Source organism: Mus pahari, chromosome 2, assembly GCF_900095145.1.
Source record: "Mus pahari chromosome 2, PAHARI_EIJ_v1.1, whole genome shotgun sequence".
NCBI lineage: Eukaryota > Metazoa > Chordata > Mammalia > Rodentia > Muridae > Mus > Mus pahari.
The window spans coordinates 59,942,932-59,958,910 of NC_034591.1; the positions used below are offsets into that span (position 1 = coordinate 59,942,932).

Here is a 15,979-nt window from a genome sequence, read left to right on the forward strand (position 1 = left end):
GGAGAAAAGACTTGGTACTGTGCACCTTTTAATATTCTTTTTATTTCTGCAAACATATACCAATTTATACTATGAATTACAAATAAAATTTCTTGTACAAAATAAAATAATTGAATATCTCTTATTTGTCTTAAAGGGTATGTATGCAAAGTCAAACTCCTATCCAATTTTAATATATGGCACAGGTCTGAGATCTTCATTCCACACACATTTGTAAAGAGAGATTTTGTTAAGTAGTCCTGATGTTAAATCATGGTGTTCTGGAGAACAGTTTTGGATGCATACCTGTAATCCTAGTCCTTAGGAGGCAGGGGGAGAGGATTGTAAACTCGACGCTTTGCTGGGTTGCACATTGATTTCTAGACCTGCATTAACCGTGGAACAAGAGCCTATCTTAAAACAAAGGAGTTATGAAGGAGGACATAAAGCTATTTGTTTTATAAAGTTCTAATTCTGTCATGCTTTTTGGCTTGAGTGGTGGATAAATGCTTAAAATGCATTTACTACTGGAAGTGTAAACTTTAATGAAAAGTCACACAGCTTCCATTTCAAATGTAATTTCTATTTCTTTTTTTTTTTTAAAGATTTATTTATTTATTATATGTAAGTACACTGTAGCTGTCTTCAGACACTCTAGAAGAGGGCGTCAGATCTGGTTACGGGTGGTTGTGAGCCACCATGTGGTTGCTGGGATTTGAACTCAGGACCTTCGGAAGAGCAGTCGGGTGCTCTTACCCACTGAGCCATCTCACCAGCCCGTAATTTCTAATTATATATAAAATTCATTTAATTGTATAGACTTTGGGTCTGGTTGATTTTGGTGTGTGTACTGGATAGTTTTGTGTCAACTTGACACAGCTGGAGTTATCACAGAGAAAGGAGCTTCAGTTGGGGAAATGCCTCCATGAGATCCAGCTGTAAGGCATTTTCTCAATTAGTGATCAAGGGGGAGGTCCCCTTGTGGGTGGTGCCATCTCTGGGCTGGTAATCTTGGTTCTATAAGAGAGCAGGCTGAGCAAGCCAGTGGAAGCAAGCCAGTAAAGAACATCCCTCCATGGCCTCTGCATCAGTTCCTGCTCCCTGACCTGCTTGAGTTCCAGTCCTGACTTCTTCAGTGATGAATATCAATGTGGAAATGTAAGCTGAATAAACCCTTTCCTCCCCAACTGCTTCTTGGTTATGATGTTTGTGCAGGAATAGAAACCCTGACTAAGACAGTGTGTGATGTTTTTATTTATATGCAAAGTTTTTTATATGCAATCTTTTAACAATAAAATTTACTAAAAAAAAACCCCATACTCCCCCCAAAAATCCCACCAAAAACAAAGGAAGGACACTATAGCTTACTGCTAGAAAGGTAGCATAGTATGTAGAAAGTGCTGAGTTTCATCTTCAGCATGTCATAAAAACACAATTATGGAGGTATTTCTAGATTTTTACATAGAAGCTGAGAGCTCAAGGCTATTAACAAAATAAGATGTGTTGATATGACCACATTCTTTCCTTCCATCTTAAGTTAAAGTGTCTAATATGAACAAGAACATCATTCTCAGTAGAAAAGGTTACTCAAAGTACAAGAAAGATGGTAAAGAATGGAGATGAACTACAAATCAAAATCACCATGGGAACACATTAGCATAAAGCAAGGCAGTTAGGTAACACTGCATATTGGCAAGGGTATGGAAAATATTAGAGTCCATACATATTCCTGATGGGAAGGTGCAATGGTTCAGTAGCTTTTGAAGACAAAAAATTTTTAAAAATAATGTATCCGATAACAAGATGAATTAGCAATCCCACTCCTAGGTGTATGCTTGAGAAATGGATGTTTGTAATGTTTATAGTAGTTGACAGGTACAAAGCTAAAATACTGATCAGCTGTTGAAGGAATAAACAGCTGGAATAGTATTCATCCATAGAATGAAATACAGATTGTGATAACAAGCTTTGTACCACTGTAACATATGTCTGAGATACATAACTTAGCAGAAGGTTTTGGAGATTTCAATCCATAATTAGTTGGCCACACTTTATGTTAAAAGCATGCAAGAGAAGACAACCACTCTTGGCTTGGGAGCAAAATGAAAGGGCAGAGGATAGTATTGCCCTCATAGAAAGCACACTCTCAGGGACCTAAATAAATTCCAGGAGTTTAAAGGCTCTACCACGTTCCAATATCACAGTCCTAGAGAATGAGCCTTTGATCTGTGGGGGACACTCAAGATACAGACTGGAACCCTGCTATATGCTGAAAAACATGGGTGAATCTTGAAAATCTTATTCTAAGCAGAGGAAGTAGTAAAAAGGGGTATACATTGTATGATTCTATTCATATGACACCAAGCATAAGGAACTCTGAAGAGATGGGAAGTAGACCAGGATTTCTTTTTGAGGTGATGGCTGTAAACAACTGTGAATGTACCAAACCTTTTGAGCTGTACATTTCAAATGGGTAATGTAGTGGCTATTTCTGGCTGTCAAAAATTTTTGGACATGTTACTTATATTCTAATGAAGCTATAAAGACTATACCTAGTATGCCTGATGTGTAAGGGAAAGAGTATCTTATAACTTAAGTCAAAACTCCAACCCAAATGTCTTATTAAGTCCATCTTAAAACTCATCACTGCTCCCTAACAAAGGCCACATTTATTTACCCTTCATGAGTCCCTTCCCCAGTAACTGAAACAATATACACAGAGTCCCTGAATATTCTTTTTCTCATGCCAGCCTCTGTGCAGGCTTCTTTAAGAACCTGTACATGAGTAACTTCTCATCTTGTGGGAGATTCAGACTTCAACCACAGAAATCACTAGATGTCCTCATTTCCTGACCCCAGGAGTCTGCAACTCTTCTGTCATAAGATAGGAAGTGTGGCAATGGAAGTTCCCCTTTCTCAAAAAGGACCAAGATTTCCTTTATGTTGTCTGAGTTATGGGTCTGACCTTTCATTAGAACACAATTGCTTCTCCCTACCATAGATTCTGCCCACCATGTCCCAGCTTTGATGTGTTAAGATCATCAGAGAACACATAGCTAATTGGGTACAAATGTAATTCCAGTATCTACTAGATCATTTCTGATGACCTTCTTCAAGCAGGTTTTAATAGGTAGTAAGTAAATTGTCCCATTAAAATATAAATCTACCAATACACCAAATATGAAACCTAGAAACTATAAAAATAACTTAGTATTGTAATAACAGAATTTACAATTTATTTTGACTAGTAATGCACATACATATTGCTATTAGTTGAAAATAATGAATAGATTATTGCATGGCTTTAATTCCTTTAGCTTTTTATAGGCTTCTCTGTAGTTTTTTTTGCTACTTAAAACAACCAGTACATATCTTTCCCCCTATACTTTATGCAGCTTCTATCTTCCTGTGATGACAGCCAAGGTATCCAAAACATTTTCTACCTCATTTCTGCCTTTCTTTCCTTGTGATCAAATTAACCTCTGCTTCATCTCTCATGGTGTCCATTTGTCCCCAATTTTGCCTTTTCTTTTCTAATGAAAAGGTATTGCATATGTCACAATAGACTTTTATCCAAAACCTGAAAACAAATTTAGCTTGCGTGTTTTTTCCTGGCCCCTCCTGTCTCTTTTTCTCCTGTCCACCATTCCTTTCCCCTCCTTCTCAGTTCTCCTTTCTTCCTTTCTCTTTCCTTATCCTCCTCATTTATCTCTGTCCTATTCAGAACTTCCTTCATTCCATCAATATTTGTTCAGTTCCAAGTCGAGCTGGAGAGGTCCTTCCCCAATTCAGGAAGACCTCTGTTTCTAAGGTGGTGTGTGGGAATGGGAGTCTTTATGGAATGGGGGAGGTTGTGAAGCCAAGTTTAGATTCTTCTGCCCATAATGCTTCCTAACAGTTCTCATATCTGTTCCACAAGCAGTTTCTCCTCAGTGGTGTGGTCATGTTCTCTAAGGATCCAATAGTTCTGACAACAGACAAAACCCCACTGATTAGTTAAAAGGCTCTGCTCTGCAGAAACAGACTGCATTTCCATGTTGATTTCATCTCCAGAAACCTGGCTCTGTCTGGAGATAACTAGAATCCAGGCCCCTCTCACAGGAAGTGTGGTCTTGGGGAATACTTAGTCGGAAAGGGAGTTTTACTATGTGAAGATGTTTATGAAAGGGAGTAACAAATTGACTTTGAGGCTTCATTAGGGAACTCCACCTATGGAAGATGTGCACAGTCTGTGATGTTCTATATTTCCTGGGCTGGTTTCAGTCACAACTAATCTCCTTTGCTGGCTCTGTAAAAATTCACTCTTGTAGAGGTCCATGATCATTTGGCATTCATTTCGCAGATCCAGCGATAGCTGACTTCACATGATGCGGCATCATATGTCTTCGTCAGACCTATAGTGACACAGTTGAAGTTCTGATTCTGATTGGTAACACTAAATGAAAAGAGAAAGCTTGGTTAGGCTCCTGGTTTCTGTTCTGACTTTAACTGTTAGTGAAGTGAGGTTCTCATGGGAACTGAGCATGGAGGGAATGCAGCTTCATGCAACCACACACCCTCCTCCTTGGCACTGAGTCTTTCATCCCAACTTAGATCCCTGATTTTCAATACACAGTCACCAATACAGCCCCTATCCACTGCTTCCTTTCAACTCTCCTGTGAATATTCACATATTCCAAGAATCTAGGTCTAACTTGCTCATATTAGGTTGAAAATATCCCATGTACTGTCACTCCAATCACATTTTAGTACTGGATGTATGTTTATAACAGGGAGACCCAAGGCAAGGAAGGAGGAGAGGGATTTTTTAATACTTTCCTGGATTTGAACTGATTCTAGAAAAAACTTGGTGAAGTTAACTGTTGGCATTCTTATTCTTCCTTTCTGTCATTCAGATCCTTTTGGGCTGCCTGCAAAGTCTCATTTCATGAAAAAGTAGCATGCTATTTGGGATCAAGGGACTGTAGAATCAAATGATGGCTCTATCCTGTTGGTATATGAAACTCAACACATTTCTAACATGTTCTCACACTCAGTGCAACAGCTTGAGAGTAATAAAAGTTTTCTCCATGGCTTCCCAGTGAACACACACGAAGAGGTAATTCATGCTTAGCATAGCACAGCACAGGGTCTGATGGAGAGTAGACACTGAGTGGATATTATTTTCCTTCCCTTGTAGGGAAATCCATTTACAGGTTGGAGACCCAACTTGGTCCTTGTTTGACTCATTATTTCCATATGAATACTGGAATATTACAACCTCTTGCAAACGTTGGAATATTACAACCTCCTGCAAGCTTTGACTCCATGGAGTGATGCCTTGAAGGGCTCTTGAGGGTTACAGGTTCAACTTTGACTCATAGATAAGGCTTAGGTACATAATAAACTTTTTTTTTAATGAAGGAGCTATATCTGGGGAAATGACGTGACAAATAGCTTAATGGTCTATGAAATATCATATGAGGTACAGTAGCAGCTTTAATGTATGATAATATATTAATATAATATATAATTTAATATAATTATAACATTATAATATATCAACACAATAATATATAATATTATATTGTTATAATATAAATTAAAAAAATAAAAGTTAAATTGGAAAGAAATGTGTTGGAAGCAACTAGAAAAGTAGAGCAGAGTCTAGTCTAAGTCTCTGAGCTACCAGCTATCTCAGATATCTCAGGTTTTGTCTTATGTAAGAATCTTTAGAGAAATGCAGGCTGTTCACGTACTTGCCATTGAACACAGAGTTGTTGATCCAGCGCCACTTTTTCTCTCCAGGCTGACGTACCAAACCAATAAAGTAATTCTCAATACCAGCTATGTCCTGAAGATATTTCTAGAAATTAAAAAAAGAAGCTCATCAGTGAGCTCTTCATCTCTGCATCCCAAGCTGGTGGTAAATGGTTGGTCTGGTTCTACGAATCAGGAAGGCAGCCACGGATTAGATGCTGGCTGATGCTGACCCTTGCCATTAATCCCTGAGAAGTTCTGCAACTTTGCAGGAAGCCAGATCTCCTGGATATCTGGACCAGACACAGAGTGCCTAGCTTCTGGTGCAGAAGCTAATATAAAGGATGAAGAACTTACATTATTGATAAATACCTTGGTGATGTCAGTATTGTTTCTCTGAGTCAAGCAGAAGGAATGAGGAAGGAAGACACCACAGTCAAAAACAGTTCATTTCACAAACACATTTTATGTCTGGCATGATTCTCTCTGTAGGATTTTCATCAAACTAGAAAATTTCACACTCCCAATTAAGTTGAATGAAGTGAACAAAAATGTATTGAGAGTTATCAGCAAAGCATCAATGATGTGATCTTTTTCTTTAGTCAATATGCAGAGGAGGCTGGTCAGAGTAGTATGGTGGGAATTGAGTACACCAAAACTTAAATGGAGAGTAGAGGAAATGGAGGGCTCAAGTGTTCACATTCTTTCTTCTTTTCACCCTCTGTTTTCTCCCCCCATCCTCTGCTTCTCTCTTGCTACCTGAAAACATCTTGCTTTTCCACTTGAGTGCTTCATCCTAGAGAATTTGTGGGATTCTGATTGATGACCTTGGTCATCTGTTCAGGGACAGCCTTCAGAGGATGATTTTTTGGGGAGGGAGGGGTAGAGGAGAAAAACATGAATAGTGTATAGCCTAGTACCTAACATCTAACCAATGGTAAGGTTTGAAGAAGTGACAACTATAAATTGATGAATATAATGTTCTATTGTTTATATATATGATCTTGGTTAGGTAAATTATTTTGATGGAGAAGGTATATCAGTTGGTGAAACATCTGCTGTCTAAGTGTGACTACCTGAGGTCAGATCCCTTGAACACATGGGAAATCCCAGGGATGCAATGAACATCTGTAATCCCAGCTCTCCTATGACAAGATGAGAGGCAGAAACAGGAGGAAGACTGGGTGAAGGGTGCAGCTAACCTGGCTATGTACTGGTGAATAATAAGCCACCCCGACTCAAGCAAGACTGAAGGTGAGGCTGTGGCACATGTGTGCCCACATGAAGACACATACACACACACACACACACTAAACCATTTCTTTTCTCTAATTTCCTCATTGCATATGCATAAAATATGCATAATAATATGTTTCATGGCTATCACAAGGTAAAAGGATACAATAAACAGCTGCTACATAGTATTAGTCTATTTTTCATTATCACAAAGGTAAAATGCAAACTTTTATCTTATTCTTTGTTTTTCACATTACTAATTATATTAACATATTGTTCTTATGTACAGTGAAATGATGTTAATATCTTAGTAACTCATATCTTCCTTTTTTACTATATACATTAGCATCTCACAAAATATTCTGTAATTTTTCAGTAACTTATGTTTTATTTTATTTAACATTCATTCATTTACTCATTTTTTATGTTAGTGTATTGTGTGAGCTTATATGTATATATTTATTTGTACAATCATACATGTGGTACTTTTGGAGGTTAGAGAACCAATTGTGGGAGCTGGTTCTTTCTAGGGTCATGTAAGTCTAAGAGATTGAACTCAGATCATCAGGTCCAGTGGCAGGAAACTTTATCTGCTAAGCCATCTTAGCAGGTTCATATGTCCTTTATTTATTTATGTATGTATTTATTTTAATTTATTTATTTTATATATATATGCTCACATTTGAGTGACAGTCTTTCTGTGGAGATCAGAGGACAATTTGTGAGAGTCACTTCTTTCCTTGTATTATGTGAATCTCAGATCTCTGAGACTGAACTCAGGTCTCAGGCTTGGTAGCACATGACCTTGCCCACGGAGCTATTCTCATAGTCCTTAAGCTGCTTTGTCAGGTCTTTGGTCAATTCTTGCACTTTAAATGTCCTGGTCCATCCCTAGAGTATGAGCCTGATGTTTGGTTTATAGAGAAGACAACAAAAATCTAGATTTCTAGTTTAAGTGGAAATGAAGAACCTTCCAATCTCAGGTTTACACCAAGGACTGTGAACTTCCCAGCTAGGCACATCTTTGCTCCTTACCATCGACCTACCCTTACATCACCAAATTGTTCCATAGACCCCACCAACTGCAGCAAGTGTAGGGCAGACTATTTTCTTATAGCATCCTAATGTTTTACCAGTTTCTCTGGAGTGTTGACAATTGCCAGTGTGGATCCTTGTGTTGCACAATAATCCCTGCTGTCTTCCCAAGGTGATTCGGAGAAGGAGAAGAAAAAGCATTTTCCTTGGTGAAAATCCCAGGTTCTGGGACAGACTGGAGAGATTGGGGAGGAAGGAGCAGAGAGAGAGAGACAGAGAAGGAATACATGTGATTAGTGGTTTGGGGTGTGATCCCTGGAATGGAATCATAAAATGATGTGGCACATTTTTTTGTAACTACATCATGATATAAATTCTTCCCAATTCTGGGAGAAATTCCATCACTCTAGTCTGCTTTCTTGTCCCTAACATAAAGGGAATGAAAGCTCTTCATGGTACCTTTGCACAAAAGTCCCACAAGAAAAGAGGTGTTGGGAAAAGTCCTTGAGAATCCAGCGTATGTACCAAGGGAGTGGGTGGGACAAGCTCAGGATCATGCACTGTACCTGTTCCATAGCTCCTTGTAGGAATGGTACTTTCATCATTTCTCCCAAAAATCTGTGAGACTGAAATGAAAAGAAATCCTGATGGTTACTATATAGTGAATGCAGCAGTAATTAGGCTGTGGACTGCTGAATTTTGAGTATTTGTTTCTAAACACCCCTGATATTCTAGACAATCCAGAGGTGGAAAGAAAAACCACTATCCTTGATGAAAATCCTATTTGGGGCAGGCATATTTGAGATGGGAAGGTGCAGAAAGAAGGAGGGAAGAAGAGAAGAAGAAGCTGAAAGAGATACTATGGAGAGGAAAAGGGTCTTGGCCACTCTGAACTAGTATTGTCAAAAATACTGTCTTTGAAGCATCCACCTAACTGTTGCCACAATCTATTATGCTTGGTACTCAAGTCCTACTATCTATCTATCTATCTATCTATCTATCTATCTATCTATCTATCTATCTATCTTTTTGGGGGAAGGGTTTATTTAGCTTACACTTTTACATTATAGTTCATTAGTGAAGAAAGCAAGGGCAGGAACTTAAATAGGGCAGGAACCTGGCGGCAGAACCTGATGCAGAGACTATAGAAGGAATTCTATCTATCTATCTATCTATCTATCTATCTATCTATCTATCTATCTATCTATCTATCTATCCATCTATCTATCTATCCATCTATCTACCTATCTATCCATCCATCCACCACTCTGGTAGTAGTTGTGAAATGCTTAGGAGATTAGTGAGTGAGTGAGTGAGTGAGAGAGAGAGAGAGAGAGAGAGAGAGAGAGAGAGAGAGAGCCACCCAGGTAGGTTATCACTCCTTTCTTATATACATGTTTGACACTGTTTCCAGAGGGCTGTTTGAAGCACCTTTTTGTTTGTTTGTTTTTTTTTTTACCCAACAGAATATTTTTTATTGATTATTTGTGAATTTTACATAATACACTGCGATCACATACACTTCCCAGTTCTCCCAGGCTCACTCTCATCCTCCCTTGTGACCTCTTCCAAGAAAAAGAAAAGGGGGGGGGATAAATAATTCCAAGCCTAGATTTTTGTTGCCCACGTACTTTTACTCCAGGCTCCCCACAGCAGTTTGGCTGTTTCCTTTATTTCTGGAGTCCAAACCTTCTATGGGAGGCTATTATCCCAGGCAACCTTTAGGTGCTTTTCTCATTAATATTTCCTCAGCTCTATGGACTGTAACTGACTAAAGCGGATCCAGGACACAGAGAGTTGCAGCAGATAAGGAAATAGGTAACTGATCTAGAGATTCCTCTAAGAGTAGAAGTTCACTTTTAAAAATCCAAACTATGGATATTAATGGCCCCTAAGGGGCTCCTTTTTCTTGGACGCAGCGGCTGTCCGAGCAGACACTTTCAGTGGCTCCATAGGTTATTGAAATGTCTTCTCAGGGGCCCTGGTTATTTGTTGTTTATCCCTAAGGCTACTTTCATTTACCCAGATGCCAACTAGTCACTTAAAATCTTATTGGTAAAACAGACATGGGCATTCATGTTTTATTGTACTCCTTAGCTCAGAGACTTTAATATTATAATAGTCCGTTATTTATAAGTTAGAAATTTCTTCTTTGGTCCTAAAGATGTCAATAGTAACCCATGACTTAAGAGGCAGTGGCAGGGAGTCCTTGCAGAAAGCTGAAGAGTGGGCTTGGGGCTAGAGCGATGGCACAGTTCTCAGCATCCCCATGCTGGCTCACACCACCTGTAACTGGTTCCAGAGGATTCAGTGTCCTTCTGGCAACCATAGGCAGCCCATGCACATGGTGCACATATATACACGAAGATAAATCATTCACACACATANAAATCATTCACACACATAGGCAACCATAGGCAGCCCATGCACATGGTGCACATATATACACGAAGATAAATCATTCACACACATAAAATGAATAAATCAAATAGAAGAAGAGAGGTAGGATTAGAAGCACCACAGCCTCTGTATGTGAAATACCTGGCATCAATTTTATGTGTGTGTGTGTGTGTGTGTGTGTGTGTTATAAATGATGCTTGATTACCAATCTGTTTTTATTCTTATCCCATGCTGGGTCTAGCATAATTTTTAGCTCATAAAATGATGCCTAACCCTTTTTTTTTTTGGTGGAACATGAATTCTTTTGTGTGTGTGTGTGTGTGTGTGTGTGTGTGTGTGCATGTGTATGCAAGTGTTTGTATGCATGTATTGTATGTACGTGTCTGAGTGGATGTATGTACATGTGTGTAAAGATGTGTTTACATTCGTGTGTGAGGGGACCAGTGACTGACACTGGGTGCCTTCTTCAATCATGTCCATCTCAGGATCTCTTTATGAAACTGGAGCTCATTAATTCAACTACACTAACTGGCCAATGAGTACCAGGGGTTCTCCCAGCTCTGTCTCCATCCACCAGTCTTGCTGTTACAGACACACACTGCAAAGACTTGACTTTTACTTGTGTGCTGGAGATATATGCTCAGGTTCTCATTCATAATTCACTTTACCAGATGAACCAGCTTCTAATGCTAGAATTTTGTTTCTTTTCTATTTTACAGATGGTTTCTCTGTGTAGCCCTGGCTGGCCTGGAACTTGTTCTGTAGACCAGGCTGGCCTCAAAATCTACCTGCCTCTGCCTCCCGAGTGCTGGGATTAAAGGTTTGGACCACCACACCTGAATAGAATTTGGTTTGTAACAATTCCTTGTAAGAATCTATAAAATTCACTTACAATACATTATAGTAGTTCCACACAAATCATTCTCAAGCCCAGGAGGAAAACTGAGGATCACAAATTCCATACAGGGGTTGAAATGGGTGTAGTTCATTACTAGACTTTATGCTTCCTATGAGCAAAATCCTGATTTTGATCCCTAGTACCAACTGGGGAAAAATCAGGAAGATACAGTGATCAATGAGATTTCTGTTCATTTTCACACTTGTAAAGGAGAACAGGACCTTCGTGTAGCATCTGTATGCAAATTCATAGGAACTGTTAGAATTCAGGACATAGAAGCTGGATGCTAGAGAGATTACCATTCTGCACACTAGTGGTTCTGTAGCTCTCCGTGGGGACAAAGCCATCATTACTTTTGCCAAAAACCTGTGGGACTGCAAAGAAAACCAGCTAGTGGCTCAGCTCCAGTGTGACTGCAAATGAAGGCAGCAAATGAGCCACAGGGGATGCCAGGAAACTGTGACCACAGGAGGAAGCACTGAGCTCTCTGCCTCTGTGGGGCGTGTGCATATTCACCCTTCGCTTACCTACTTGTGTATCTTTTCTGAAACCATTATAGTTATTACATGTTCACATTGGGACACAAGGAAAATACCTCTTACCCAACTGCTGCAATTTATCCACATTTCCTTCCTCCATTTTTTTCCTGCTGGCTTCAGAACTAAATCTTTGGCTACGAGGCTCCCTATACTAATGAATTTGTTGAGAAGAATTTATGTACAACACACACACACACACACACACACACACACACTCACACCTCTGTTAAATCTTGCTCTTTTTTAAAAGATTTATTTATTTTTATATGTAAGTACACTATAGCTGTCTACAGACACTCTAGAAGAGGGAGTCAGATCTTGTCATGGATGGTTATGAGCCATCATGTGGTTGCTGGGATTTGAACTCTGGACCTTTGGAAGAGCAGTCGGGTGCTCTTACCCCCTGAGCCATCTCACCAGCCCCGATGTTTTGACATAAATCTTGCTCTTATAGTTAGCGCTTCATACAGCTTTATTGGGTTGAACCAGAACAGTAATTTTTAAAATTATAGCAACAATAAAAAAGCCAGGCTAAATACTCCAGTTTAGATTATTCAGTGAAGACTCTCATTTTTAGTCAGTTGTGTGTCTCCATTGTAGATCATGGAACCTGATCCCATGTGTCTGCTAGAGTATGGGAAGACAATGTGGAAGAACTTGGGCATTGAACCTTTACACTCAATCTGGCATTCTGAGTAGAATAAAAGAACAAAGATGCTGGAGTTGGGGGAGGCTCCCACAAATACTCACAATACAGCAGAAAAAAGGTCATTCCAACAACTTTGATCACTACTACGATAATCCCTGAGATGATCATGTGCCAGTTCATGATGATGGGGATTCAGGGATCTGTGGGAATAAGAGCAACATCATCAGAATATGAGGATGAAGCTACTGGCCTTAGTTAACCCTGAGTCATTCTCAGAATACTCAAGGGGGAGCTGGAAGACAGGAATTCCACTGACAGGTGAAAGGAGGTAACCCATAAATGTCCAGAATGCTGATAGGAAATTCTGTTCTTCCTAGATACTTTAGGACTAGGTCTTAACCTTGTTTCCATTTGTGGTTTGATAAATACCGTCTACTGAGTAATTTCCCCACAATTCAAGAATATTCTTGAAATGATCCTTGTTCACAAGCGAATAGTCTTGGCAATGCTAATTTCACTTATAAAAGCTCCAGTCTCAAGTGTGTCAGAGGAACAGAGGACAGGCAGACAGACAGAGAAAGAAGACCGACTTACCTGATCTCTTTCTGGAAGTCTGGGTTGGCATCCAGATCAGAGTCTTCTTGATAAGATATTCGGTGCGGAGAGCAGGGTTCCTTGTCTTCTGAATGTAGGCTCCTGCTTGGGTAATGGGTAATGTCCTTGTTCACAACCTCTCTGTTTTAGCAGCATTTCCAAGCAAATACTTCTTCCTGTTCAGTGCTCTTGGCAAAGGAGCAGGCGGGGCAAAAAGAGGAAGAGAACCTCTCTTTCTGCAGGAGGAAGGTTCCTTTCAGGGGAAACTTTCTGGAGGGATTTGGAAAACCACATGCCTCAGCGCAGACTTAGCCTTCATCTGTTAACTTTCGTTTGCTTGTAGCATGGGATTTGGCTCCTCAGTGTAGTATATAAATCTTTGTATACTCCTTCATTCATGAATGCTAAGTACTCAGACACATGCTAGATATTCTCTTAGCTTGGGATACGTGTGGTGGTTCTGTACCTCTCATTGGCACCAAATCTGTCCTGGTCTTATCTGCCGAACTGAAATTTTTTAAATATATTTTCTCTTTGGCGTCATATTTTCATCATATATTCTCATGACACACCTTTTTTGATCTTCTCTCTCTCTCTCTCTCTCTCTCTCTCTCTCTCTCTCTCTCTCTCTGATATATAACAGACTCCTCGATGTTGTCTTTGACTAGATAATTCTGGTGTATTCCTTAAACCTCACTTCTTTCAGGAGAATTCTTTAGCCAGTCCTCCATTCGCTTGTCCCATTTTGTCCATTTGGGTTTAGGGATCCCTTACCATGACACTAAGTACCTGTTCCTTGGGAGAATTTTTGCATGATTATCTGCTTGGGCACTATAATTTCCACACTCTGAAACTATGCAGCCTGAAGCTATTTATTTTCTCACTGCTGTTGCCCTGGCACAGCCATGGCCCTTGGATCACTGTACTTGAAAATGGCATCTGGCTTTTAGGCTTTTATTTGTGGACTTATCATTAGACCCATAAAATAAATATTTATGGTCTGATTTTTTTTTATAACTACTTATCCAAGTAGACGAGTTGGTTGTCTTTGTTTTCAAAGATACTGTAGATGTTAGACCACTTCCAAACATGCAGATTCCTGATTAAAACCCATGGACTGTAGACTGCGTTGACAGTACTCAGGATGGTAACTAACCATCCCCTCATTTGTAAACAAAGTTAACATACTACAAATATAATGTGGTTTTAATGTAAATTGACACTCAGCTTATATAGCAACTCAAAGTTCATAGAAAAAATAAGGTTTTTAGTAAATGCTCTCTAGTAGAACATTGCGATATAACCAAACTGATTTGTTAGGGAATGGAGGTGAGGGGAAGGTGTGGGGCCTGGACAGGGGAGGTTCAAAGCCCCTGTAAGGCTCTCAGGTCTGCAGCCTACCAGGAACAGAGATGTCATGGAAACACACTGGGCTCCCAATTACTGTAATGACCAATTGAATAAACTGCAAGTTCTATTGCAGAGGGGAGTCATTCTAGTTAGATGCTAAAGACACTATCTAATTAATATCAAGCTGTTTTAGTTCTTGACAGATGTAGCACAATACTCAGAAGACAGACTTCCTACTCATATGCCTTTAAACAAAACCAGAAATAGTTGTAAAAAAATAAAACACCCCCATCTTTCTTCATTAAGTTCAGCAAGATCTGACTCTTACAGTGTCTATCAGTAGTCATTACAGATGTTCATATGAGTAAAACTTTCTCATATCTCACTTAAAAGTTTAATGTAAAGGAGACTGGGCATGATGACACACACCTTTGGTCCCAGCATTAGAGAGGCAGAGGCAAGCAGATCTCTGAGTTTGAGGCCAGCCTGGTCTACAGAGCTAGTTTCAGGATAGCCAGGGCTACACAGTCTCAGAATCTGTCTCCCATACCCCCAAAAATGTTTAAGAAAAATAAAAATAAATAAATGAATATGTGAGCATAGCTTAAAATGAAGTAAGGATTATATAGAAAGATTGAGTTCATCTATGAGTTATAAGCTTTTCCACCCAGGAAATACTAGACCACATCTCACCTATGCTTTTAGAAAGATGTTGGAAAACATTGATTCTGTATAAGGAAAATGCCATTAAATTGACAAGAGTCACTTGGAGGTTTAGTGGATGATTAAAAAGCAATGAACAGTAGGATGAAGGGCTCTGAATAGTACATTAGATACCATAGGAAAAGAATGAAAAAGTGAGAAGCTATCACTAAGATAGCAATTCAGAAGTCAGATGAAACAGGAAAAAAGGATAATTAGAGAAGAAATATTGAGATGTTAGTATTGGATCCAACGAAAATACAACTAGAGATACTCTTAAAAAGTAAATTAAAGAATAACTCCTCTACATAGAAGATACTGATGAAACTTAACTTAACTAAGAAAAGCGGGAGGATTTCCCTCGCAAGTAAATTCATGATGCTACTGTGAGTTTTTAAATAGATAACATATTTCCTAAAGGATGTCTACAGAGTGCAGGAAAAATACATTGTTTAAATAAAATCTAATGTGAAATCTATTCTAGCTGGATACACAGTTGCTGAAGAGATTTAATATGTATCAGACCTTAGTAGAAAATAATTAGCTATAAAGATATAAGTAAGTAAATAACAACTGTGAGTTTTAATATTAATCTGTAGTATTGATAAACAGTTTTGTACTATGAATTTTCCTATATTGTATAAAATATCAAGGTATGATTTATTTTTATGTGTTAGAGAAAGCCTTGGTATTTTTCTGTGAAAATTAGTAAGTATGATGAGATAGAAGCTCTGTGGGAAACATCTTAAAGTCATGCTTAACAGTAACTAAGACCACTGTGGCCACCTTTCACAATGACAAAGGACCAAAGTCTGTTCATTGCACCATCTATCAGGAAACATTGTGTTAATATGTTCA

General features: G+C 39.0%; 1 protein-coding gene across 2 annotated transcripts; it reads right to left on the reverse strand.

Moving 5' to 3' along the window:
• Positions 1-1,217: 1,217 nt before the first annotated feature.
• Positions 1,218-13,236, reverse strand: Clec5a (C-type lectin domain containing 5A). Of its 2 annotated transcripts, XM_021191339.1 has the most exons (7): positions 13,070-13,236; positions 12,577-12,675; positions 11,587-11,661; positions 8,556-8,615; positions 8,088-8,224; positions 5,718-5,824; positions 1,218-4,414 (listed from the first exon to the last, which is right to left on the reverse strand). In XM_021191339.1, the coding sequence occupies exons 2-7, from the start codon at positions 12,653-12,655 to the stop codon at positions 4,300-4,302; spliced, it is 573 nt and encodes a 190-aa protein (XP_021046998.1). In that variant the 5' UTR covers positions 12,656-12,675; positions 13,070-13,236; the 3' UTR covers positions 1,218-4,299. The 2 variants fall into 2 exon arrangements, with proteins under 2 accessions (XP_021046998.1, XP_021047001.1); XM_021191342.1 differs by lacking the exon at positions 11,587-11,661 and having other exon boundaries at positions 4,100-4,414.
• Positions 13,237-15,979: the final 2,743 nt, after the last annotated feature.